At 37.3% G+C, this 27,429-nt stretch overlaps 1 protein-coding gene across 6 annotated transcripts in view; it reads left to right on the forward strand.

Moving 5' to 3' along the window:
* The window catches only part of ARHGAP32 (Rho GTPase activating protein 32), a 291,298-nt gene that overhangs the window by 251,567 nt on the left and 12,302 nt on the right, over positions 1 to 27,429 (forward strand). For all 6 annotated transcript variants that reach the window (XM_061203062.1, XM_061203063.1, XM_061203065.1 and 3 more), the window contains 7 exons: positions 6,283 to 6,385; positions 14,344 to 14,488; positions 14,940 to 15,022; positions 23,276 to 23,383; positions 24,042 to 24,187; positions 24,802 to 24,997; positions 26,557 to 26,702. In XM_061203062.1, coding sequence (XP_061059045.1) covers positions 6,283 to 6,385; positions 14,344 to 14,488; positions 14,940 to 15,022; positions 23,276 to 23,383; positions 24,042 to 24,187; positions 24,802 to 24,997; positions 26,557 to 26,702 — 927 coding nt within the window. The remainder of the gene's footprint in view (positions 1 to 6,282; positions 6,386 to 14,343; positions 14,489 to 14,939; positions 15,023 to 23,275; positions 23,384 to 24,041; positions 24,188 to 24,801; positions 24,998 to 26,556; positions 26,703 to 27,429) is intronic.

Raw genomic sequence — 27,429 nt, forward strand, 5'->3', positions numbered from 1 at the left:
TGAGACTGTGTATTACCAAGACCAGCCTCCCAACTTTTATAACTAAAAACTTAAATTCCTTTTTCTGTAAATTAAATTCTTATTCAAGAATTCAGTGCTTGGATGAATGGATGGATGTGATCATTATGAGGGAGTGCTTTCCAGTTTGTTATTAGCTTTCAAATATCAATTCAGCAAGTTTTAGTTGTGCTTAGAAGTTTTGGTTGTGTTTCCATTCTTAGTAAGTATGGTAGAGAGGACAGATGCCAATATATAATTTCTTTATGAAAAATAACAGGTTTAATAACTGTAATGGTTATATATCCCCTAACTGTGATAAAATCTATTCTAGTGGAACAAAGGGTTTGTAGGTGTCATTGATTTTTTCATAGGACTTGTTTTATTTGCTGCACATATTTGAAGCCAAATATCCTTAAAATGAGATAGCTTTTTTAAAAAGTGAGAACTTTGTAGAAAACTAGGTAAAACTACATTTGGTACAAAATGTAAAAAATATTTTAAAACTCAAGGTGAGGAAACTCTGTTGCCCGAATGTATTTCTGTTTGAGGTTATTTGGCCCTTTCAACAAGAGGCTTTCTTAAACTATTGTAAATATACGGGGATTTTATAATCAGAGCACACTGGAAACAAGCAAGGCCCAAATAACCCCTGAAATTAATCCTTTAGGTAATCGTATTTTTCTAACCAAAAATCATGATGCACATTCTAATGTGTAACACTGTACCGTGTACTCCTGGCCTGGAAGCCACTGCCTTGAGAATGGAACTTGCCTTTTTCGTCTATGTTACACAATGCTTGCATGATGCCTGGCATATAAAAGGCTGAATGTGTGAAGGGAATGACTGACTGAATAAATGAAGAGAAAAGAACAGAAATGAAACTGAAACTGTCAAGAAAAATAAAGGACCAATTTTTTTCATACTTACTTATACTTCTTTTAGCCATGATTCTAATTTTAAGGGTCATCAGTTTAAACATTTACTTCCTATTGTATTGTCATTTGATGATAAAAAAGTACTAAAAATATTAAATAAGAGTGGTTTAGAAGTGTATTATTTGGAGAGTGTGGGAATAATTCTTAAAGTTATATCACCTTTTGGAAGAACCATTTTGGAGATTTCTAATGTTATGTTTTGACTGGGTTATTATTTAATGTGCACTTGGCTGGTTGGTTAGATGGTTTGAGGGAAAAAGGTAGTTAATAAAATGCCTTTTTATACTAGGATTTCTTCTAATAATATTGGGTTCTCATATTACTTTCTTATGTTAGTGAAAAAAAGAATTCAGATCTTTTCTCTTTTTATCTTCCTATACTGTTCTTCAGTTTCTACTCTCTGTTTTTCAAAATGAAAGTTTATGCTCTTCTCTTTCATTTTGCTACTAATTTTAATTTTATGTCTCATTAGTCTCTCTTAAAATTCTAAGTAATAGCAATGTTCAGTTATATAGTTTTATTTATGAAGCTCTATGATGTGATTGTTTTTTGGACATTCAGTCCTTTTACTTAGGGAACATAAAGTGTAAAGAAACAGTTCAGATGTTTTCCATGAAGTATGATGTCTGTAGAGGCTTAGCTGTATAATCAGGGAAAGACCTCTAATTCCCCATATTTTCAAGTTTGCCTACTTGTTTGGGAGAACATAAGCAAGTATGAATATAATATCACATGGTTGTAAGAATCCCAGAGAAGTTATCTATACTTTTTGACAGATGGTACGTTATTTTTTTTCAGGCTTTTTTTTTTTTTTTTTTTTTTGGAGTATAATTGCTTTACAATGTTGTGCTGTACAATGAAGTGAATCAGCTATATGTATACCTATATCCCCTCCCTCTTGGACCTCCTTCCCACTCACCCCATCCCACCCATCTAGGTCATCACAGAGCACCAAGCTGAGCTCCCTGTGCTATACAGCAGGTTCCCACTAGCTATCTATTTTACACATGGTAGTGTATTTGTGTCAAATCTAATCTCCCAATTTGTCCCACCCTCCCCTTCCCCCTCTGTGTCCACATGTCCATTCTCTACATCTGAGTCTTTATTCCTGCCCTGAAAATAAGTTCATCTGTACCATTTTTCTAGATTCCACATATATGCGTTAATATACGATATTTGTCTTTCTCTTTCTGACTTACATCACTCTGTATGACAGACTCTAGGTCCATCCACATCTCTACAAATGACCCAATTTTGTTCCTTTTTATGTCTGAGTAATATTCCATTGTATACATGTACCACATCTTCTTTATCCATTCATCTGTCATTGGACATTTAGGTTGTTTCCATGTCCTCGCTATTGTAAATAGTGCTGCAGTGCACATTGGGGTACATGTGTCCTTTTGAATTATGGTTTTCTCAGGGTATATGCCCAGTAGTGGGATTGCTGGGTTGTATGGTAATTCTATTTTTAGTTTTTTAAGGAACCTCCATACTGTTCTCTCTAGTGGCTGTATCAATTTACATTCCCACCAACAGTGCAAAAGGGTTCCCTTTTCTCCACACCCTCTCCCGCATTTATTGTTTGTAGATATTTTGATGATGACCGTTCTGACCGGTGTGAGGTAGTACCTCATAGTAGTTTTGATTTGCATTTGTCTAATAATTAGTGATGTGGAACATCTTTTCATGTGCCTCTTGGCCATCTGTATGTCTTCTTTGGTGAAATGTCTGTTTAGGTCTTCTGCCCATTTTTTAATTGGCTTGTTTGTTATTTTGGTATTGAGCTCCGTGAGCTGTTTGTGTATTTTGGAGATTAATCCTTCGTCCGTTGCTTGATTTGCAAATATTTTCTCCCATTCTGAGGGTTGTCTTTTCATCTTGTTTATGGTTTCCTTTGCTGTGCAAAAGCTTTTAAGTTTAGTTGGGTCCCATTTGTTTATTTTTGTTTTTATTTTCATTACTCTAGGAGGTGGGTCAAAAAAGATCTTGTTGTGGTTTATGTCAAAGAGTGTTCTTTCTATGTTTTCCTCTAAGAGTTTTATAGTGTCTGGTCTTACATTTAGGTCTTTAATCCATGTTGAGTTTATTTTTGTGTATGGTGTTAGGGAGTGTTCTAATTTCATTCTTTTACATGTAGCTGTCCAGTTTTCCTGGCACCACTTATTGAAGAGGCTGTTTTTTCTCCACTGTATGTTCTTGCCTCCTTTGTCATAAATTAGGTGACCATATGTGTGTGGGTTTATCTCTGGGCTTTCTATCCTGTACCATTGATCTATATTTCTGTTTTTGTGCCAGTACCATACTGTCTTGATTACTGTAGCTTTGTAGTATAGTTTGAAGTTGGGGAGCCTGATTCCTCCAACTCCGTTTTTCTTTCTCAGGGCTGCTTTGGCTATTCAGGGTCTTTTGTGTTTCCATACAAACTGTAAAATTTTTTGCTCTAATTCTGTGAAGAATGCCATTGGTAGTTTGATAGGGATTGCACTGTATCTGTAGATTGCTTTGGGTAGTATAGTCATTTTCACAATATTGATTCTTCCAATCCAAGAACATGGTATATTTCTCCATCTGTTTATGTCATCTTTGATTCCTTTCATCAGTGTTTTATAGTTTTCTGAGTACAAGTCTTTTATCTCCTTAGGTAGGTTTATTCCTAGGTATTTTATTCTTTTTGTTGTGATGGTAAATGGGATTGTTTCCTTAATATCTCTTTCTGATCTTCCGTTGTTAGTGTATAGGAATGCCAGAGATTTCTGTGCATTAATTTTGTATCCTGCAACCTTACCAAATTTATTGATTAGTTCTAGTAGTTTTCTGGTGGCATCTTTAGAATTTTCTATGTATAGTATCATGTCATCTTATTTTTATGAAAATTCTGTAATGCAAGCTAGGAGAGCCTGATAATGCAGAAATAAAACCCTGTCCTCTGAAGAGTTTTCTTCCAAGGCAAACCTTTTGTGTACTTGCTTGAGTTAGCATGCTAACTTGGAGCATGCTTTATGAGAAACATCTTCTAAAAAAAAATACAGCTTTGTTTTCCTTTCTCTCTTTAAGTAATTATGTTAATTGCCCCAATAATCTCTAAATATATTTTCTTTGGAATAGCTGATAGAAATTTTCCAGCCCCAGATTTTACTATTCTACCTCTCGTTTGCAGAGTAGAAGCCTAAGGCATTGCGGTTATCATTGATGGAACAATTTTAGAAATAGGAGTCAAACTCATAAAGATACTTTATATTTTGCATTTTGCATATCATTTTGACATAGAGATTGCTTATATTATCAAAGTCAATCCACAAAAAGTACCCAACAATTCTGCCTGCCCTTTATCTCTACCACATATACATATTCCCTTTCTTGTTACTAAAATTCTTGAATGCTTTTAGAAGTAGAAAGCATACAGCTGAAAATGAATACAGTTCTACATGAAGACCAAGATCCCTATTCTGCTGACTTGGTCAGATAACTTCGTCAGGCTCACAGGGTACTGTAAATTAATTCATTTGCTAATTTTCTACATTGTGTCAAGACAGCGCTCCTGGATTTTGAGTACACAAGGATGAACAAAGCATTTTTTTTTGCCGTTTAAGAGTTTGACCAAGAAGGAGTAATAGCTGTATAAACAAATATTAATTCAAAAATGGCATAGTTCTGTGGGCACCTAGAACCTAGTGCAGCTACCTCTACTTGGGACTTTGGGGGATATTCAAAGAAGGCTTGCTTAAGAGTGATAGTTCAGTTGGGTTTTGAACAACAACCAAGAGTTTTCTATAAGAAGATGGTAGTAGAGGAAGAATCCAGGCAGAGGAAATTGGTCAGAGGAAATTGGTTTTCCATCACCTGGAAATTGATGGACTTATAGAATGGCTAGTTAGTATGGTAAAAGATGAAACTTCACTTGGCCTAGAGTTGTGAAATATGGTAATAATAAAATAAGTGCAAATGGCAAAGGACCTTAAAATTCAGGCAGTGTATTTCCATAGTTAAAATGTGGCTCTGTACTTGGACTGCTTGAGTTAGCACCTTATTTCTGCCATTTGTTTACTGCTAGTCCGTGGGTAAATCTTCACCTCTCTAAGACTCAGTTTCCTCTCTGTAAAATGGGGATAATGATAGAACTTCTCCCACAGGATTTCTGTGAGAATGAAATGAGAGTATCCATTGTAAAGCACTTAGCCTGGCACCTTATACATGCTCAATAATATACCTGCTTTTTAATAAAATTATTCAAAGCTAAGGAGTCTTAAGTTTTAAATGTAAGTTACAGGATCTGATAGAATTTAAAAGACAGGATGCAGGAAGTACAACAAAAGGCAGGAAAACCAAGGAAAAGTCTTCTGTAGTAATAATGATAATATACTGTAAGTGAAATACATTAGCTAAAATTATCTTATTAAAATATCTTAATTGTTTCATTCCCCACTCTGCATGTTTCATCCCTAATATAGTAGTTTTTTGCACACCAAATAATGTTCTTCCAAGCCATTCTTTTCATGGATTGTAACTTAAAACTTAAAACGATGAAAGGAACATAGCTACTAAAGCCTGTGAATTCCTCAGTCTGCAAGACAAATGAAGTTCAGATTTCAGTAATTGTAAATTTTTGAATGGTTAGGAAAATGTTTTATCATAGACTTTAAACGTTCTGTTCTAGACCGTTGTTCAGAGAGGTAACCAAAGTGCCTTTCTCTTCTTCCTGCTTGTTGTCGGTGTCGTTTATGACGAGCTGATACTGTCGGTCAGAAGTCAGTAATTTTAATGCAACGATAGGCAGGAAATTAAAAGATTCCATTTACTTGAAATTGCTTTGACCTTCGCATTATGTTGATGTTTTGTTTATTGGATATAATTGGAATTAGCATTAACTATAAAAATGATAAAAGAAACTTTTAAAAGTGAAAAATTGAAGCACTTAGAATAGGTAGTTGTCAGGCTGGGATAAGCATTTAACTTTGCATATTCATTTACTGTGTACGAAGTTCAGCTGAATAGCTGTATTTTTTTAAAATCTAGAATGGTTTTAGAACTAAACAGTTCACCTTACTAACATGATCTAAATGAGTCTGTTGCAGAAGATCTTAGAGAAACTATGCTAATAATGTATGAACTCTTCCACTTACCTAAATGTAACAAAATAGAGCCAGTCTTGATTATTTAGCAACCAGTTATCTAGCGTAGATGTGAAATTAAGTAAATATGCCCGTCAGTTTTTGTAGTAGATTAATTTCCCCCCCTTAAAACTTTAATTTGCAAATTTCATTTTGCTAAAACATTCTCATTTTTTGTGACTTTGTTTCCACTGAATACTCTCAATTTAATCCATGTCTTCAAAAATTCTCTCTAGTGCCCCAGGTTCTTCAAAGCTGTACAGCGTTCATTGAGAGATATGGCATCGTGGATGGAATATATCGTCTCTCTGGCGTTGCCTCCAATATCCAGAGACTACGGTAAAACCTAATATGGCATTTTCTTTTTCGTTCCTACTGTAATTCATTAAAATGAAACTGTTTCAAAATTAAGTCACTTATATTGATAACCGTAATTTTCTGTAAGATAGTTTAGATAAAGTAGGAAATAATATCCATATTGTTCTCTGTGTATATTTTCCTAAATGCCATCTCTTCGTTTGTAGTATCAGAAAACCATGTCCCCTAATCTCTTCAATACTTGTATTTTCTCTTTGCAATATTTGAAGATTTTTAAAAATTGAATTTGAACCTATGATAACCATGAGAGATGATAATTTACATTATAATAGAATTATTCTTTAGTTAATTATAATTGATGAGAGCGAACTTTCTAATCTCCTTTCACCTGAGCTCTGTAGTATATGTTCAAGTGTGCATGTATTACATATTGCACATCCTCTCCCATTATAGTCTCAGAGACAAGAATAGTGGTATCCTTTACACCAGCAATAGAATTTTTAATTTTTGCTTAATCTCTTAGATTCTAGTCTATTCTTAATATGTTATTATCCTTTATTTTTCACTGTGGTGCATGATAATTGCCATTATTCTATAGGATTTTAATTGTTCTAATTTGACCACAGAGTTCATCTCTATTTTCAGGAATACATGTTAGGAAAATAACTGAAATTTATTCTTTTCTTTTTTTTAATAGATCTTTATTGGAGTATAATTGCTTCACAATACCATGTTAGTTTCTGTTGCACAACAAAGCGAATCAGCCATATGCATACACATGTCCCCATATCCCCTCCCTCTTGAGCCTCCCTCCCATCCTCCCTATCCCACCCCTCTAGGTCATCACAAAGCACCGAGCCAATCTCCCTGTGCTATGCTGCTGCTTCCCACCAGCCAACGGTTTTACATTTGGTAGTGTATATATGTCGATGCTGCTCTCACTTTGCCCCAGCTTCCCCCTCCCACCCCATGTCCTTAAGTCCATTCTCTATGTCTGCCTCTTTATTCCTGCCCTGCAGCTAGGTTCATCAGTACCTTTTTTTTTTAAGATTCCATATATATGAGTTAGCATATGGTATTTGTTTTTCTCTTTCTGACCTACTTCACTCTGTATGACAGTCTCTAAGTCCATCTACCTCACTACAAATGACCCAATTTCGTTCCTTTTTTATGGCTGAGTAATATTCCATTGTATATATGTGCCACATCTTCTTTATCCATTCATCTGTCATTGGACATTTAGGTTGTTTCCATGTCCTGGCTATTGTAAATAGTGCTGCAGTGAACATTGTGGTACATGTCTCTTTTTGAATTATGGTTTTCTCAGGGTATGTACCCAATAGTGGGATTGCTGGGTCATATGGTAGTTCTATTTTTAGTTTAGTTTTTAAAAAAAAATAAATTTATTTATTTATTTATTTACTTATGGCTGCGTTGGGGCTTCATTGCTACACGTGGGCTTTCTCCCGTGATGAGCGGGGACTGCTCTGTCGTGGTGTGTGGGCTTCTCATTGCAGTGGCTTCTCCTGTTGCAGAGCAGGGGCTCTAGGCGTGCAGGCTTCAGTAGTTATGGCACACGGGCTTAGTCGTTCTGGCTCACGGGCTCCAGAGTGCAGGCTCAGTAGTTGTGGTGCACGGGCTTAGCTGCTCCATGGCATGTGGGATCTTCCTGGACCAGGGCTTGAACGCACATCCCCTGCATTGGCAGGTGGATTCTTAACCCCTGCGCCACCAGGGAAGTCCTATTTTTAGTTTTTTAAGGGCCCTCCATACTGTTTTCCATAGTGGTTGTATCAATTTACATCCCACACCCTTTCCAGCATTAAATTGTTTCTAGATTTTTTGGTAATGGCCATTCTGACTGGTTTGAGGTGATACCTCATTGTAGTTTTGACATGCATTTCTCTAATAATTAGTGATGTTGAGCATCTTTTCATGTGCCTCCCAGCCATCCGTATGTCCTCCTTGGTGAAATGTCTACTTAGGTCTTCCGCATGTGTTTTAACTGGATTGTTTGTTTTATTGATATTGAGCTCCATGAGCTGTTTGTATATTTTGGAGATTAATCCTTTGTTGTTTCATTTGCAAATATTTTCTCCCATTCTGAGGGCTGTCTTCTTGTCTTGTTTATGGTTTCCTTTGCTGTGCAAAAGCTTTTAAGTTTAATTAAGTCCCATTTGTTTATTTTTGTTTTTATTTCCATTACTCTAGGAGGTGGGTCAAAAAAGATCTTGCTGTAGTTTATGTCAAAGAGTGTTTTTCCTATGTTTTCCTCTAAGAGGTTTATAGTGTCTGGTCTTACATTTAAGTCTTTGATCCATTTTGAGTTTATTTTTGTGTATGGTATTAGGTAGTGTTCTAATTATATTCTTTTACATGTAGCTGTCCAGTTTTCCCAGCACCACTTATTGAAGAGGCTGTCTTTTCTCCATTTTATGTTCTTGCCTCCTTTGTCGTAAATTAGGTGACCATATGTGCGTGGGTTTATCTCTGGGCTTTCTATCCTGTACCATTGATCTATATTTCTGTTTTTGTGCCAGTACCATACTGTCTTGATTACTGTAGCTTTGTGGTATAGTTTGAAGTCGGGGAGCCTGATTCCTCCAACTCCGTTTTTCTTTCTCAAAATTGCTTTGGCTATTCAGGGTCTTTTGTGTTTCCATACAAATTGTAAAATTTTTTGTGCTAATTCTGTGAAGAATGCCATTGGTAGTTTGATAGGGATTGCATTGAATCTGTAGATTGCTTTGGGTAGTATAGTCATTTTCACACATATTGATCCTTCCAATCCAAGAACATGGTATATTTCTCCATCTGTTTATGTCATCTTTGATTTCTTTCATCCGTGTTTTATAGTTTTCTGAGTACAAGTCTTTTGCCTCCTTAGGCAGGTTTATTCCTAGGTATTTTATTCTTTTTGTTGCAATGGTAGATGGGAGTGTTTCCTTCATTTCTCTTTCTGATTTTTCGTTGTTGGTGCATACGAATGCCAGAGATTTCTGTGCATTAATTTTGTATCCTGCAACCTTACCAAATACATTGATTAGTTCTAGTAGTTTTCTGGTGGCATCTTTAAGATTTTCTATGTATAGTATCATGTCACTGCAAACTGTGACAGTTTTACTTCTTCTTTTCCAATTTGTATTCCTTTTATTTCTTTTTCTTCTCTGATTGCTGTGGCTAGGACTTCCAAAACTATGTTGAATAAGAGTGGTGAGAGTGGACATCCTTGTCTTCTTCCTGATCTTAGTGGAAATGCTTTCAATTTTTCACCATTGAGTATGATGCTTGCTGTGGGTTTGTCATATATGGCCTTTGTTATGTTGAGGTAGGTTCCCTCTATGCCCATTTTCTGGAGACTTTTTATCATAATTGGGTGTTGAATTTTGTCAAAAGCTTTTTCTGCATCTATTGAGATGATCATATGGTTTTTATTCCTTAATTTGTTGATGTGGTGTTTCACATTGATTTACATATATTGAAGAATCCTTGCATCCCTGGGATAAATCCCACTTGATCATGGTCTATGATCCTTTTAATATGCTGTTGGATTCTGTTTGCTATTATTTTGTTGAGGATTTTTGCATCTATGTTCATCAGGGATATTGGTCTATAATTTTCTTTCTTTGTGATATCTTTTTCTGCTTTTGGTATCAGGGTGTTGGTGGCCTCATAGAATGAATTTGGGAGTGTTTCTCCCTCTGCAATTTTTGGGAAGAGTTTGAGAAGGATCGGTGTTAGCTCTTCTCTAAATGTTTGATAGAATTTGCCTGTGAAGCCATCTGCTCCTGGGCTTTTGTTTGTTGGAAGATTTTTAATTATGCTTTCAATTTCATTATTTTTGATAAGTCTGTTTATATTTTCTAATTCTTCCTGGTTCAGTCTTGGAAAATTGTACCTTTCCAAGAATTTGTCCATTTCTTTGTGGTTGTCCATTTTATTGGCATACAGTTGTTTGTAGTATTCTCTTATAATCCTTTGTATTTCTGCTGTGTCAGTTGTGATTTCTAATTTTATTGATTTGCATCCTCTCCCTTTTTTGCTTGATGAGTCAGGCTAAGGGTTTATCAATTTTGTCTATCTTCTTAAAGAACCAGCTTTTAGTTTCATTGATCTTTGCTATTGTTTTTTCATTTCTCTTTCATTCATTTCTGCTCTGATCTTCGTGATTTCTTTCCTTCTACTGACTTTGGGTTTTCTTTGTTCTTGTTTCTCTAGTTTTAAGTGTAGGGTTAGATTGTTTATTTGAGATTTTTCTTGTTTCTTGAGGTGAGATTGAATTGCTATAAACTTCCCTCTTAGAACTGCTTTTGCTGCATCCCATAGGTTTTGGGTCGTCGTGTTTTCATTGTCATTTGTTTCTATGTATTTTTTAATTTCTTCTTTGATTTCTTCAATGATCTCTTGGTTATTTAGTAGCACACTGTTTAGCCTCCATGTATTTGTGTTTTTTACAGTTTTTTTCCTGTACTGATTTCTGGTCTTATAGTGTTGTGGTCAGAAAAGATGCTTGATATGATTTCAATTTTCTTAAATTTTCTGAGGCTTGATTTGTGACCCAAGATGTGATCTATCCTGGAGAATGTTCTGTGTGCACTGGAGAAGAAAGTGTCTTCTGCCACTTTTGGATGGAATGTTCTATAAGTATCAATTAAATCTATCTGATCTAGTGTGTTATTTAAAGCTTGTATTTCCTTATTTATTTTCTGTTTGGATGATCTGTCTGTTGGTGTAAGTGGTGTGTTAAAGTCCCCTACTATTATTGTGTTACTGTCGATTTCTCCTTTCATGGTTGTTAGCATTTGCCTTATGTATTGAGGTGCTCCTATGTTGGGTGCATAAACATTTATAATTGTTATATCTTCTTCTTGGATTGATTCTTTGATCATTATGTATTGTCCTTCCTTATCTCTTGTAACAGTCTTTATTTTAAAGTCTATTTTATCTGACACGAATGTTGCTACTCCAGCTTTCTTTTGATTTCCATTTGCATGGAATATCTTTTTCCATCCCTTCATTTTCAGTCTGTATGTGTCCCTAGGTCTGAAGTGGGTCTCTTGTAGACAGCATATGTATGAGTCTTGTTTTTGTATCCATTCAGCCAGTCTGTGTCTTTTGTTTGGGGCATTTAATCTATTTACATTCAAGGTTATTTTCAATATGTATGTTCCTATTACCATTTTCTTAATTGTTTTGGGTTTGTTTTTGTGGGTCTTTTTCTTCTCTTGTGTTTCCCGCCTAGAGTAGTTTCTGTAGCATTTGTTGTAAAGCTGGTTTGGTGGTGTGAATTCTCTTAGCTTTTGCTCGTTTGAAAAGGTTTTGACTTCTCCATCGAATCTGAATGAGATCCTTGCTGGGTAAAGTAATCTTGGTTGTAGGTTTTTCTCTTTCATCACTTTGAGTATATCCTGCGACTCCCTTCTGGCTTGCAGGGTTTCTGCTGAAAAATCAGCTGATAACCTTATGGGGGTTCCTTTGTATGTTATTTTTTGTTTTTCCTTTGCTGCTTTTAATATTTTTTCTTTGAATTTAATTTTTGTTAGTTTAAGATGTGTCTTGGTGTGTTTTTCCTAGGTTTTATCCTGTATGCGACTCTCTGTGCTTCCTGGACTTGGGTGACTATTTCCTTTCCCATGTTAGGGAAGTTTTCAACTATAATCTCTTCAAATATTTTCTCAGACCCTTTGTTTTTCTTTTTTTCTTCTGGGACCCCTATAATTCGAATGTTGGTGCGTTTAGTGTTGTCCCAGAGGTCTCTGAGATTGTCTTCAGTTCTTTTCATTCTTTTTTCTTTATTCTGCTCCTCGGCAGTTATTTCCATTGTTTTGTCTTCCAGCTCACTTATTCGTTCTTCTACCTCATTTATTCTGTTATTGATTCCTTCTAGTGTATTTTTCATTTGTTATTGTGTTGTTCATCTCTGTTTGTTTGTTCTTTAGTTCTTCTAGATCTTTGTTAAACACTTCTTGTTTTTTCTCAATCCGTGCCTCCATTCTATTTCCGAGATTCTGGATCATCTTTACTATCATTACTTTGAATTCTTTTTCGGGTAGATTGCCTATTTCCTGTTCATTTATTTGGTCTTGTAGGTTTTTACCTTGCTCCTTCATCTGTGATGTATTTTTTTGCTTTCTCATTTTTTATTTTTTTATTTTTTTTATGAGTGGGATTGTAGTTCTGCCTTACTGGTTGTTTGGCCTGAGGCTTCCAACACGGGAGTTTGTAGGCTGTTGGGTACAGCTGGAGTTTGTAGGCTGTTGGGTAGAGCTGGGTCTTGGTGCTGAGGTGAGGAACTCCATGAAACCTCACTCTGATGAATATTCCCTGGGGTCTGAGGTTCTCTGTTAGTCCAGTGGTTCGGACTCAGAGCTCCCACCGCAGGAGCTTCGGCCCAGCCTCCGGCTCGTGAACCAAGATCCCACAAGCCGTGTGGGGCAGCAAAAAAAAAAAAGAGAGAACACTAACAAAGTAAAAAATAAAATTAGACTACGAAACAGATATGTTAGAAAGGATATAAAAATAAAAGTATACATGAATCAACATCCAGAAGATACCTCAGTACCACAATAGTAAAGAAAAGAGGAGGAGGGAAAAGGGAAAAAAATTTTTTAAAAGGGAGCAAAGGCCTTGGCTGTGGAGGGCAGGGCCTCAGGAAGGGCGAGGTTTGGCTGGTGGGTGGGGCCTATGCTTAGGACCCACAGGGCTGGAAAAGGCCCTGGGGGCTGTGGGGGGTGGGGCTTAGGCTAAAGGAACAGAAGGTCTCAGAGGGCGGGCCACCTCACCTGGGAGTCCAACAGGCTTTCTGGGCTCTAGTGGGCGAGGCAGTTGCGCTCCTCTCCTCTCCTGCTCCTCCGGTCTGGGAGGCTCCCTCCTGCCTACCTCTCCTGATCTCCCAGCCTCCCTCCTGTGCCCCCAGGACCAATACGGCCAGGGGTAGGGGGAGGCCTTGGAGGGCAGGGGACCAGTCTGGTAGCTCAGCAGGCTCCCAAGTGGGCGGGGCAAACGCCCTCCTCCTCTCCTCTCCCGCTCCTCCTGGATGGCCCCTCCCACCTGCCTCTCCTGATCTCCCCGCCCTCAGGGGCGCCGATCCTGTCTGGCCTCTACTTCTCCTCCCCCCTCAGTCCCCCTGCGTCCTACTCGTTCACTTCGGGGTTCCTCCTGCCTCCTTGGGGTCAGAGCCCCCCACCAGCTGCCGGCAGGTGCCCTAGTTGCGGGGAGATGCTGACTCTGCGTCTTCCCACACCGCCATCTTGACTCCGCCTCCACAAATTGATTCTTGTACTGAAAAAGGTTTCAGTCTTTAGTTTCAGACGCAGCAAATCTCATATTCAGATTGTCCACGTACATTAATCCTCTAGGTTCATAAGTGGTCTCATGTCTGTAGATTAATATTAGTTCACCACCTCAGAGTGAGCTGAATCTGCCTTAGTGTTCTGAGCACAAGTTTTATTTCACTCACTTTAATGCTGCAGATTTTGCTTTCTTTTAAAATTTGGTGTTGGCTGGGAATTGCTTTATATTGTTTCTGGCTTCCTTATCCCTCTTCCATAAAGCATTCCTGAACTGTACTTCTTGTACCTGAGGAATTTCTGCACATAGTCATACATGGACCAGCTGCCATTCAACTTTAGTTTTCAGAATTGCCAAAACATTGGGTATTTAAACCATTAGGAATTAGAAGTCCTGTTTTCAGATCTGTGTGGTAAGAGCTTCTCTTTCACACACATTTCAGAGATTTCTGTCCATTTTAATATTAAAGCTATTCCCTTAATTTCCATTTAGAAAAACACTTGTTTCATGATTAGACATTTGATTACTACTGAAGTCCAAATATAACTTGTATGAAATATAGTCATTTGAAGAAAATATTAATTCACTGAGGTAGAGGTTAATACTTTGGACCTTTCCTTTCTGTTTTAAAGTCATATTTGCTTTTCTTTCAAAAAAATAGTTTTGTTGTCTCTCATCTATCTTTTTAGCCATGAATTTGACTCTGAGCATGTTCCCGACCTGACAAAAGAACCCTATGTTCAAGACATCCATTCCGTGGGCTCCCTGTGTAAGCTGTATTTCCGAGAGCTCCCAAACCCTTTGCTCACCTACCAGCTGTATGAGAAGTTTTCTGTGAGTACAAGTCACTTTTAAGTCAAGTTCTGTTTGGAGTTTTGCTGTGGTTTTTTTCCAAAACGTGTGAAGATTGGTTTGGTCATATGAGATAGTTGTATGAGGAAGAGGGGTCCTTTAAAGAAAATAAAAACACTTTACTGCTAGCTGGTCCACAGTCTTCACTGTTTTCACATTTTCACTCTTTCGGTTTCTGACTTTGAGCCACTAATCTTATGACCCTCGATATTGGTTATCACAAAGTTTTAAAAATATTATCTTTTAATAGATTTCAGTATCCATATAGTGTGGAAACAAAGTTTACTTCCTTGAATACTACATTGTTTTTCCTCATAGTTCAGCATCAAAGAGTAAAGTCAATTAATCTCAAAGTGAAACTGAATTGTAAATGAAGAACTTTCATCTTTACCAACAAAGCCTAATAGTTTATTTTGCATTATGGTTGTTCTAGGATGCTGTTTCAGCAGCAACAGATGAAGAAAGGCTGATAAAAATTCATGATGTCATCCAGCAGCTCCCCCCTCCACACTACAGGTAAACCACATGTAAAATACCAGCCAAAAGTAGAAGTCAATTGTGTAAAAGTGGGTTCTGGGGTTTCTGTTTAAATTTACTTGGAGTTCTAACTATTTAAACTTCCGTTTTTCCATACATTTGTATTTATTTGTCTTTGTATTCTCAGGGTCTGGCACAGTGCTTGGCATCCAGTAGGCACTTAACAAATGTTGTATGAATGAATGAACAAATGGATGGTTGACTGAGCCTGTTTGTTTGTTTGTTTTTTGAGACACTGAGAAATTGCTGAAGGTGGTGGGTGTATGACCACAGGTGTGAATACTTTGTGAATTGCTTTGCTTAAATCCAAAATATTGACACAGTGCTGGGTGCCTGTTTATTTGTTTACCCAGAAGAGGACCCTTAAGGAATCTACACTGTTTTAAATTCCTTTTCTCTTTTTGCTGTTTTGTCTGGGGGATTTCCATTGCTTTGTCTTCTAGCTCGCTAATCCATCCTTCTGCTTCATCCAGTCTGCTCTTGAATCCCTCTATTATATTTTTTCTTAGATTATTTTATTTTTCAGCTCTGTAACTTCTGTTTAGAACTTTCTTATATTTTTCTCTTTGTTAAAGATCTCTCTGTTCATCCATTCTTTTCTCAAGTTCAGTGAGCATCTTTATGACCATTACTTTGAACTCTTTATCTCTGTTTCATTAGCATCTTTTTCTGAGGTTTTGTCTTACTCTTTTATTTGGAATATAATCCTTTTTCTCTTCGTTTTGCCTGACCCTCTGTGTTTGTTCCTACGTATTAGTTGAAACAGCTGTCTGCTCCAGTTTTGAAGGAGTGGCTGCTGAGAGATTGGGGGGGGGGTCTGTTGTCTCTGCAGTGCCCTGGGGGTGATAGCCTGACAACATCTGTCTGTCCGATTGTTTCAGTGCTCTGGGGCTCAGAAACGCAAGCCCCCCAGTCCCCAGTACTAGGCGTTCACGGGGGTGCTCCCACCTTCCAGATCTGGCAGAGGTGGGGTCAGAGCTCAGGGAGGAGGGAGCTCCATGTTTGTCATATCCCTCCCACTTGTGGGTCACCCGCCATGGGTGGGGGTAACTGGCACGACTGCATCTTTCCCCTCCGCACCATCCCAGTGGGGCTTTCCCACCCTGCTTTTTTGTCCTTTCTGTAGAAGAGCTGCCTTGCCAGCCTTTTGGTCTTTTGTGGAGAGAGTCATCCTATGTGTAACTAGTTATAGCTCTGGTGTGTCCGTGCCAGGAGGTAAGCTCAGGATCTTCCTACACCACCATTTTGAACCCTCTCTTTTGTTGCTGCTTTTTAAAACCCAGTTTAATTTGTATGTTAGCTTCGACTCTCAGAAATACTCTTGCTATGTCTGAGAAGACAGAATAAAATGGAGGATGACTGCCATTTAGTGAGAGAAAGAAAATGGCATAAATTATGGATTGATTATAGTGTACAAAGAAGCAAAAAGATAAAATTTTAAAACTTCAGTTATTGACAAGAAATTAAATTCAGTAGGTGTTTTAGTAATTCACAAATTAAGTAATTTAGTGCTGACCTTTTCAAAATGACATTGTTCATATATATATTTTTTAAATTGGCACTAAATTTGGCACTAAATCAACGTGAAAATTTTCAGTCAACATTAAAAATCAACACTTTTTTTAGTCAACTCTGTAGCTGTAAATGCCTGGCAGTCGAGTCAGGAGGTAACTCAGCATTGGCTTGTCCTGTTACTGTGGCCTGTCTTAGGAGGAACGTGAGAACTTTGAGGGGGTCTTAAGGACCCACTGAAGAGTGAAAAAAAACCTCAAAAGAACTTTTGTGAAGGAAGCTCAAGAAATTTAGGTGTTTAGCCCTGAAAAAGAAGGTTGAGAAGACAAATCTGATCAATACACAGTTATTAAAAAATATTTTTAAGGGGGACTAGGACTTTCTTTAACTTACCAGAAAAAGAAACCTAGTGCAATACAGAGAATATTGGCTTTGGTAGATAGACCCAAGTTTGAATTTCCAGTTTCATCACTTACTAGCTGTGTGGCCTCTCCAAGCATCAATCTCCATATCTGTGAAAATACTAACAATACTAACAATACCTTCTGAAGAGGATGCTTTTTAATGTAATGAGATCAAATGTGTGAATGAGTCTGGCCTTTAATATTTTTTTTAGTATAAAGTGTAGCAAGACAGATGATTAGATTTAAGCCGAGGCTTCTTTATAGTTTTACATGAGGTACTACGTGAATATCTTTTCTCTCTAAATTAAAATGGTCAATATAACTTATGTACATGGTTTTAAAAAGTCAAACGCTTATGCAAAGCTGTCAGCAGAAACCCAGCAGTCCTGGGGCTTCCCTGGTGGCTCAGTGGTTAAGAATCCACCTGCCAATGCAGGGGACACGGGTTCGATCCCTGGCCTGGGAAGATCCCACATGCCATGGAGCAACTAAGCCCGTGCGCCACAACTACGGAGCCTGTGCTCTAGAGCCCGCGAGCTACAACTACTGAAGCCTGCATGCGTAGAGCCTGTGCTCCGCAACAAGAGAAGCCACTGCAATGAGAAGCCCGTGCACCGCAACAAAGAGTAGCCCCCACTCGCCGCAACTAGAGAAAAGCCTGCACGCAGCAACAAAGGCCCAATGCAGCCACAAATAAAAAAAAAACAAAAAACAAAAACTGGCAGTCTCCTCTCCCCGTTCTAATTTCTCTTACCCAGAAGTTATTATTCTCAACTCTTACTTCTAGAGTTTACTCCCCTGGTTTTTTTTGTTTGTTTTTTTGTTTTCTAAAATATGTTTATTTATTGATTGATTTTGGCTGTGCTCGGTCTTGGTTGCGGCATGCAGACTCTTGGTTGCAGCACGCACGTGGGATCTAGTTCCCTGACCAAGGATCGAACCCCAGCCCTCTGCATTGGGAGCGTGAGGTCTTACCCACTGGACCACCAGGGAAGTCCCGTCCCCTGTTTTTAAATAGCATGCTTATGTTTTTATTTCCTGATTTTTCATTTTTAGGTATAATTATTTGCCTTCATTTTGTGGTAAATGAGGATGTAGCTGTAGCTCCCCTCCCCCAGTAGCACACAAACACACGGCCCCTTCTCTCCTCTTCCTAGTCTGGTTGTATCAGCATTTGGTGTGCAGCCAGAGTTCATTTTCTATGTTGTTGTAACTACTTAACTGTTATTCACAGCTGCATCTAATAGTATACTAGGATTTTATTTCCCTTCTGGGATAACTGTGTGTTTTCATGGAGTGATGGCCTGTTTTTGGTTTGCTGAGTATCTGTTTATTGCTGGTCTGTCCCCTGACTCTCTCACAGAACTGTGGATGTTCTCTTAGTTGTATTTAAACATATCAAGCAACCTTTTAAAAGAAGTTTTTCCCCATGAAAACACCCCTCCTGGTGCCTTCTGTCCCGCTGCTCTGCCCGGGCTGATTGCTCTCTGGATCTCCGTGCAGCTCCAGCCCTTCACCTTCCTCCTGGAAATTCCCTCCATCACTTTCTTCACGAGTTAGATCCCTTCTCTTATGGATCTCTGGCTGTCACCTTCCATGTTTCCACGTAGAAACAAACACAGAGGGTCAGGCAAAACGAAGAGAAAAAGGATTATATTCCAAATAAAAGAGTAAGACAAAACCTCAGAAAAAGACGCTAATGAAACAGAGATAAAGAGTTCAAAGTAATGGTCATAAAGATGCTCACTGAACTTGAGAAAAGAATGGATGAACAGAGAGATCTTCAACAAAGAGAAAAATATAAGAAAGTTCTAAACAGAAGTTACAGAGCTGAAAAATAAAATAATCTAAGAAAAAATATAATAGAGGGATTCAAGAGCAGACTGGATGAAGCAGAAGGATGGATTAGCGAGCTAGAAGACAAAGCAATGGAAATCCCCCAGACAAAACAGCAAAAAGAGAAAAGGAATTTAAAACAGTGAAGATTCCTTAAGGGTCCTCTTCTGGGTAAACAAGTAAACAGGCACCCAGCACTGTGTCAATATTTTGGATTTAAGCAAAGCAATTCACAAAGTATTCACACCTGTGGTCATACACCCACTACCTTCAGCAAACATGTCACCTTCTGCTTTCCTAGTGTACATCTTCGGTAGCTCCGTGAGAAAAGATGTATGGGAGGTAAATGTTTTGAGACTTTGATATGAAAATGCTCTTATTCTCCTCGAATATTTGACTGATAGTTGGCTATAGAATTTTAGTCTGTAAATAGTATTTTCCCATAATTTTGATGGTATTACACTATTGGCATCTAAGCAAAAATGCCGCAGCAAAGTCTGATACTAGAGCGCTACTTTTTTATATGATCTATTTTGTATTGTGTGTGTCCTTTCTGGATGTTTTTAAACTTGGAACATACCTAGTGGTCGGTTTCCTTAGTGACTCATCTTGGAGTGGGTTCTTTTTCATTCTTTGCTCTGGGCGCTCACTGGGCTTGGAAACTGCTGAGAAATTTTCTTGTATTATTTCCTTGATGGTTCTCACTGCAACGTAAACCTCATCCCTTTTCTTCATTCTCTTTCTGGAATTGTTTTAACTCTTGAACTAACCCTTTTAGTTTCTCACCTTCTCTTTGTCAGTTTCCACATACGGGTTTCCTCCAGTCCGTCTCATGATTAAAAAAAAAAATTCCTTCTGAGAGCTAACTGCCTGCCTTCCCTTGCTCCCTCTCTTCCTTGTTTCTCCGAATGTTTCTCCTTTATAGCATCCTATTCTATTCTTATTTCATGGATCTGTCTCTTCTCTCTGTGAGAATATTATTGGTCATTACAGGTTGTGTTCTGTTTTAAATTGTTCTCTGCTCTTCACAGTACTTGTTTCCTCCTCATGTGGCAGCTCATCTTTATCAAGACTTTGCAGAGCATCCACTGAGTTTTCATAGAAATCTTTTTAAAATTTTGTTTTGTAAATGTTGATAGCATTTAACTTAACTATGAATTAAAGTAACCTTGAATAAACAGTCATAGAAACACTTAACATTGGCTTTAGGTAAGCTTATAATTCAAATGATATTAGTCAAAGTATTCAGTATGTTAGCCAGAGAAACTTATTGTGCCTTGGACATCAATCATCAGTATGTTTTACAGAGGGAATTGAGAGGGTTATTGGTTAATCTTGTGGGTGAATTAAGAGAACATCAGTAAGAAGAGGAGGAAGAAACCCTATCATATATCATACAGAGAGAGAGTATATATGTGTGTATATATAGAGAGAAAGAGTATGTATGTATATATCATATGTATATATACATGTGTATATTGTATACATATATATGTATATATTTCTCATGTAGTGAAGTACAAATGTCTTCTATATATTTTATATTTTACACAAATAATCTCCCACCATTTGTTTTTATATTCCTTATATATTTATCCCCTGCAGTATAGTACATTTATATCACCTATTATATATAATTTCTATATATTATAGAAATTATAATGTAGGGCTTCTGGAGCCAATGGCCTGTGTTAGCTGTCTGACCTTGTGACCTTGGGCAAGTTCCTTTGCCTCTCTGGGCTCAGTTTCATTGTTTGTAAGAGAGAGCTAATAGTACTTTTCTCATAGGATTGTTACGAATATTAAAAGGAAAGCACTCAGAACAAGGCCTGTTAAATAATTACTATTTATATGAGTTAATAACCATTATTATTATCATTGTTATTGTCTGCCGTGTACCTTTATGTTTTTACTCTGTTGTGTATTTTATCTCTACAAACACACATACACAGAAACATAAATGTGTGTGTGAATATATATATATAAATAATATGCTCACACACATACATATATATTTCCTACTATATTGATACATATAGCTTTTTTACTATATTATGCTTATCTACTCTACTATTATTTATATTTCTGCTACCAAAGTATATATTCTTCTTTATTATATAGATATTTCTTAATAATATATAGGTATTTCCCCAGGAAATTACATGTATAGCTCCCTTGCTGTCTATTTAATCTTCCCTCTTGAACATTATGTACCTTTCCTGCTATGTATTATATATTGTACAAATATCCTTCTATATGTTTCTTATATTTACTGTATTGTCTATTCTAGATGTAACCCCTCTAAAGTATAAGCTCCCTGAGGTCACGAACCCTGTCTTATCACTGTGTTCTCAGAATAGAAACCTTGCACAGAGTAAATGTGCAGTTACATATTGCATATGCATTTTACATATTTTGTACACTATACATTTTATAGATTGCTGATATATGTCTACGTATATGGAATACATATATCCTAATATTATCCTCTTTTCTCCTGATGTGCATTATATTACCTACCACGTATGCCCACCTGTTTCATACATATTACTCACTGTATACATATTTCCTCCTTGGCATCTATCTCCTATGTAATGTGTTTTTATATGTAATTTGTGTTTCTCCTACTTCAAATATCTCTTTTCATTCAGACTTTCTAAGATTTTAACATTCACATTTTCTAATTCCTTAAATGTTCTTGAAAAACATGATTCTTAATAGTGTTCTTTCATGTGAATGGGCCATATGTTATACAAACCTTTCCCCTAATTTGCCTATTTAATCTATTTGTATGCTGAGAGTTTTTGCTCCAATTTTGAACACTGCTATGAGGGCCATCCATTTACCTGAATCTTCTGGGGAATCAAGGTTATTTTTTAGGATAAAAACCTGGGAATTCTTGGAAATCAAAAGATCTTAAAAGTTTCTTCCCAACATAAAGCAGTTTTCAACTTGTATTCCATAAAGGTATATGCAGTTTATACTCTGCTAAATATGAAGAGCTCATTTCGTGGCACTCTAACTAAAATTCTCCTTTAGCTTTTAAAAAATCTTTACAATTAGATGTAAAGATTTACAGTTAGATGTAAATCTTTACAATTAGGTGTGTGAATAAAATGGTGTCTTTTGTTTTAATTTGCATTTCTTTTAAAATACATTTCTGAAGTGCTTTAATCTTTACCTTCCTTCTTCTACTCCTCTGACTCCAAATAATAAAATTTTACATTGTGTTCTAAATACATTTCTCAAGCTTCCTGTCTCTACATTGTCTCCAGGCCAGCCTCACTTCTGTCTGTGTCTTTCCTTATTTAACTTGTACAGAAGAGGGACCGAAAATTACCCTTTTTTTTTTGCCAGCTAGAGTAGATACTCAATGCTATTGACGAGCACAGACTTTGGAGCCAGGCTGACCTGGATTTGATCCCAGCACCGCTTGTCTCTATAACCTGGGCCAACATTGGCTCTCTCGCCCATAAAATGGGGGATGGTAACACTGTGCTTGTGGGGTCTGTTGTGAGAATTTGGTGAGATTCCCTTTAGAGGCTTCTTGAACAGTGCCTTGAGCTGTTATCTTCCTTTTCTTCTCAAATTCATGTCAGGCTCATCTGAATCTTGAAGGCTTATATGTTGACCACAATTTAACTTTAATTTCTGTTTCAAATAATAGTCTTAAACTTCTGTCTCCTGTTCATTGTCTTTAACAGTTTTGTAAGCTGATAGGTAATACCTCTGTGTTTATCTGACTTGACTTACATTTAAGCTGATCATGCTTTATTTCCCAAAATACTCTGCCCTATTGTTTAATCTCTCTCTATATAAAAAATTACTTAAATAAATCACACTTAGAATGTATAAGATAAACCAGGATATTAGGATTTGAAGTAGGCTTTCTATTCCAAGAGCATGTTATTTGTTCAAATATTTTCCCCCTTGGTACCTACTGGAATTTTTCTTTTAACTCTTTTTAGGCTTGTGAAATGTTGTTTTCTTTTACAGAAGAAAAGTTTAAATTCTTTCCTGTTTGCATGTCTGCTGCAAGTAGAATAGCATAACTTCTTGATAGTATTTGTCTAGAAACTAAATTTTGTGGAGGATTCACTTCACTGGTGTCCCTGAAACTAAATTTCTAACAGGCAGGAGCAAATATTCCTAAAGATTTCTTTAAAACTAAGGCTGTTTAGTTTTCTGAGCCAGTTCTATCAGAAACTTTCACTTCTTACTGCATCTGCCTTAGACTTTTTTTCTTAGTATTCTGTAGATGTAATTATCATACATAAAATGTAGAATCCATAATATTCGGACAGTTCTGTAGCAGTAATAATATTCAAACCTAATAGGCAGCAAAAAAATTTGCTGGGGTTTGTATGGTTTCTTTTTCCATTTTGCCATTGAAAACTTACAAGTTAATTAGTGGAGCTTTTATGCTCTATACTGATACATGGTGTTTCTTTTTGTTAATATGTTGTATTTCATTTTCCAGAACGCTGGAGTTCCTAATGAGACACTTGTCTCTTCTAGCTGACTATTGTTCCATCACAAATATGCATGCAAAAAACCTAGCAATTGTTTGGGCTCCAAACCTGCTAAGGTAAGTTGCATTTGACTTATGACCTGAAGTAGAAACAGAGTGACCTTAAATAAAAGTAATTCATCAGTGTTCCTTAAGGATAATTTTTTTAAATTAATTAATTAATTAATTTATTTATTTATTTTATTTATCTTTGGCTGTGTTGGGTCTTTGTTGCTGTGCGCAGGCTTTCTCTAGTTGTGGCCAGCGGGGGCTACTCTTTGTTGTGGTGCGCGGGCTTCTCATTGCAGTGGCTTCTCTTGTTGTGGAGCGCAGGCTCTAGGCGTGTGGGCTTCTGTAGTTGTGGCATGCGGGCTCAGTAGTTGTGGCTCGAGGGCTCTAGAGTGCAGGCTCAGTAGTTGTGGCACATGGGCTTTGTTGCTCCGCGGCATGTGGAATCTTCCTGGACCAGGGCTTGAACCCGTGTCCCCTGCATTGCCAGGTGGATTCTTAACCACTGCGCCACCAAGGAAGCCCAAGGATAATTTTTAAAAGTAAAACTAATATGTTGTTTTTATGAGCATCTTCCTAAAACAGGCAATTGGGGTTTAGCCAAGGCACTGTGAAAGTATGCTTTCTTCCTCTGGTTTGTCTGTGATTTACACTTAAAGCAAAAAATAATGCTCTTTAAGACTGCTGTTTTGGGGACCCTGTGATGGTAATGTTGTTTACCCCACAGATCAAAACAGATAGAATCTGCCTGCTTCAGTGGGACAGCAGCTTTCATGGAAGTGAGAATTCAGTCTGTGGTTGTTGAGTTCATCCTCAATCATGTTGACGTCCTTTTCAGCGGGAAGATCAGCGCAGTCATTCAGGAAGGGGCAGGTATGGCTCTAACAGATGTTGTTCACTACCAGGAACATGTATTAAAACCTCTGCCAGATTGGGAAACTGCATTTCTTATCTCAATTTAATAAATCTGTCTTAGTAGAAAGCAGCTAATTTATATCTGTTCCCCAAAATGCACAATATAACAGTTATTTTGTATGTTTTTAGTGACTACTAAGTATTAGACCTATCATGATCTAAGTTCGTGGCCCATAAAAAATGTATCATGTCACCTATTATTGATGTATATAAAGGTGTAATATAGAGCAGCAGAAGTAAAATTCCTTCCAAAACTAAAAATACATGAATGATACTAGGCCTTGCCTAGAATCTTTTAAGAAAGGAAAATAGTTAAATTACTTAAGGAATTTTATATTTGTATCTATCACTGTTAATAACCTGGTATGTAATCTTCTATTCCTCACTTAGTATAAGGCTCTATTACTTTTGCCATTTAAAAAACTTAATGAAGAAAATATAAAACAACACAGAAAGGGAGATAGATGGATGGGCAGGTACACAGATTGTTATACACACCCACAGATACTTATATTTTTTTCCCCCGTGTCATAAAGTTTGACTCTCTTCATTGCTTTTTTTTCTTTCCAAAGCTTCTCTATCAAGACCCAAGTCCCTGCTGGTTTCATCTCCATCCACCAAACTGCTGACACTGGAGGAGGCCCAGGCACGAACACAGGCTCAGGTCAATTCTCCAATTGTGACTGAAAACAAATATATCGAAGTAGGAGAAGGACCTGCTGCACTTCAGGGAAAATTTCACACCATAATTGAGTTCCCACCTGAAAGGTAAAATTCATTTAGTCCTCCTCAAAAATGTGCGTTTCATGGCTATTTGTTATTTTCTTTTCTTTTACTTTTGTATTTTAGTATTACTATATTGATTCTGTGCCGGTCCCAGAAAAACCTGTTCCTTCGACTCTGGATGTTACTTCATAGGGACTGCTGTGAATGCTTCTCGAAAAGCATTACAACATCATGTCATTGTTGGAACGGAGAGGAAAGTCTGCTGTACAGGGAATATTGTTAGGAAAAATGATACATTTCCTCTATGTCGGGTGTCATTTTCTCTCTGAAATATGTTGTTGAGAAATTTGTTTAGAAATAAACGTTGCGACAGCTTATTCAAAAAACAGTGAATGGATGATGGCGTGACATTGGTTCCCACTGAGTTCAGAGTAGACCAGCGCTCCTCACAGGGCATCTCCCGACCAGCAGATCGTTCTCAGCCAGCCCCAACCCCAGACCCACTGAACCAGAACTCTGGGGTGGGGTCCCGCAGTCAGTCTTTTATCAGACCTTCCAGGTGGTTCTGATGTGTGACAGAGTTTGAGAACCACTGCTGTTCACTCTCTCAGTGTCCTTTCCAGCTCCTATTCTCTGTTTCTCTAAAGAAATGATAATAACACGGTTTTTATATCTTCTTTACTAAGTTACTGCGGGAAGACTAATGTATGTGAGTTAATTTTGACCTCGGGTTCCTGCTTTGGCTATTACATAGGAATGTGAGGACTTCAACTCCGTGGATTTGGATAGTACTAATGAAAGTTGAGAATTTATTTCCGCATGTTAGTATACTTCTCTAAATTCCTTTCATTTCCCTTGATTAAAATGTCCTGACAATAGTAAGTTAGAACATCTTTGTCATTCTAAGTTTATCTTCAGTTTCTTGAATGTATATGATACCTGTATAATTTTCTCAAAAACCTCTTTATAGAATAGTAATCAAGAGTGTCGATGCTGGGATACAGATAGACCTGGGTTCCAACTCTGACTCCATTATTTACTAGTTTTACAACATTAAGGAAGTCACTTCAACTTCTTAGTGTCATAATTTCCTCAGTTGTAAAATGAGAATAATAATACCTACCTCATATGGTTTTATGTAACTTAAATGAGATGCTACATATACAGCTAGCATAGTGCCTGGCATTCAATATATGTTAGTTATTTTTCTTAATACTTTTCTTCTTTTTTGGCTTAATTCTCTTTCCTCACACCTAAAATCATTTTCTTCAACTCTATTTTATTTTTGGAGTTTTAATACTTTCTATTCCCAAATATGTCTTATTCTCACTTATTTCATGGATTGTGAGGTTAGATCCAGATATGAAAATCTGTATAAGAGTTATCTTTGTGAAACTAGTTACTACTATTAAAATTCATACATTTAATTTTCATTTCCTGAAATGAAAGCCGCGCTGAGTGGAGTGTGCTCTGTGGAAGGTGGAGGTGTACCGTGTCGGCTGGGCCTCTCCAGGCTGCTTGGTTCTTTCCATCGTTTATTCTTTGTCCATAAGTAAAGGTGGCCCCTTGGGTGTCTTAATACAGATTATTTTCTCTCATAGGAGGAGGCCTCAAAATAAAATGAAAAAATCTCCTGTGGGCAGCTGGCGTTCCTTTTTCAACCTGGGGAAATCATCATCTGTTTCTAAACGAAAGTTGCAGCGTAATGAGAGTGAGCCCTCAGAGATGAAAGCCATGGCTCTGAAAGGTCAGTGCCTCACACCTTCCCTTCACCCTGCGCTGCGGGAGCGCTTTGCCTGCAGGGCCACACTTCCCAGCCTGTCATGCGGCTCTTCTCTAACTCAGACACAAACTCACCACATTGTTATAACAGGCTTCAACAGGATGCGTCCTAGTTGTGTTGTTACACGTGAATTGTCTTCTTTTACCAGTGCTTTATCCCCAAATACATATGATATATAAGTGTGTAGAAGTTCCCAATTCCTTTGGAAACTATATAGACTATATATAGTGTGAATGTGGTTAAAAATTCACAATATATTTGTAATGTAGTTTGTAGACTGTTGGTAATAAAAAAATAACTGCTGTGGTATTTAAACTTACTAGTCTACATATTTATAGATTTTAAAAATGACAAAATCATATTTCAACATGCCTCTAAGAGTTTATAAGTCTTATAACCAAAGAAGGTTATCTTTTTACCAGATGATTCATTGATGAGAGTATCTTATTGGATAGATAAATCTATTACTGTGTTGTTGAAAGTACTGCTCTTTTAAAAATCATTTAAATCTACTGATATTAACAGGTTCTGAATCTAGGAAGGAAAGTAGTGCTTACTTTTTGGGTAATGTTAGAAATACAACATTCAGTTCATTTAATTCATCATTCGTTCAGTTTGCAGTCATGTACTAAGCGTGTGCTAGATATTTTGATAGCAGCTTCTGCAGGTAGAAAATTAAGACACCACCCCT

The sequence above is a fragment of the Eubalaena glacialis genome, chromosome 10 (assembly GCF_028564815.1).
Source record: "Eubalaena glacialis isolate mEubGla1 chromosome 10, mEubGla1.1.hap2.+ XY, whole genome shotgun sequence".
NCBI classification, from domain to species: Eukaryota; Metazoa; Chordata; class Mammalia; order Artiodactyla; family Balaenidae; genus Eubalaena; species Eubalaena glacialis.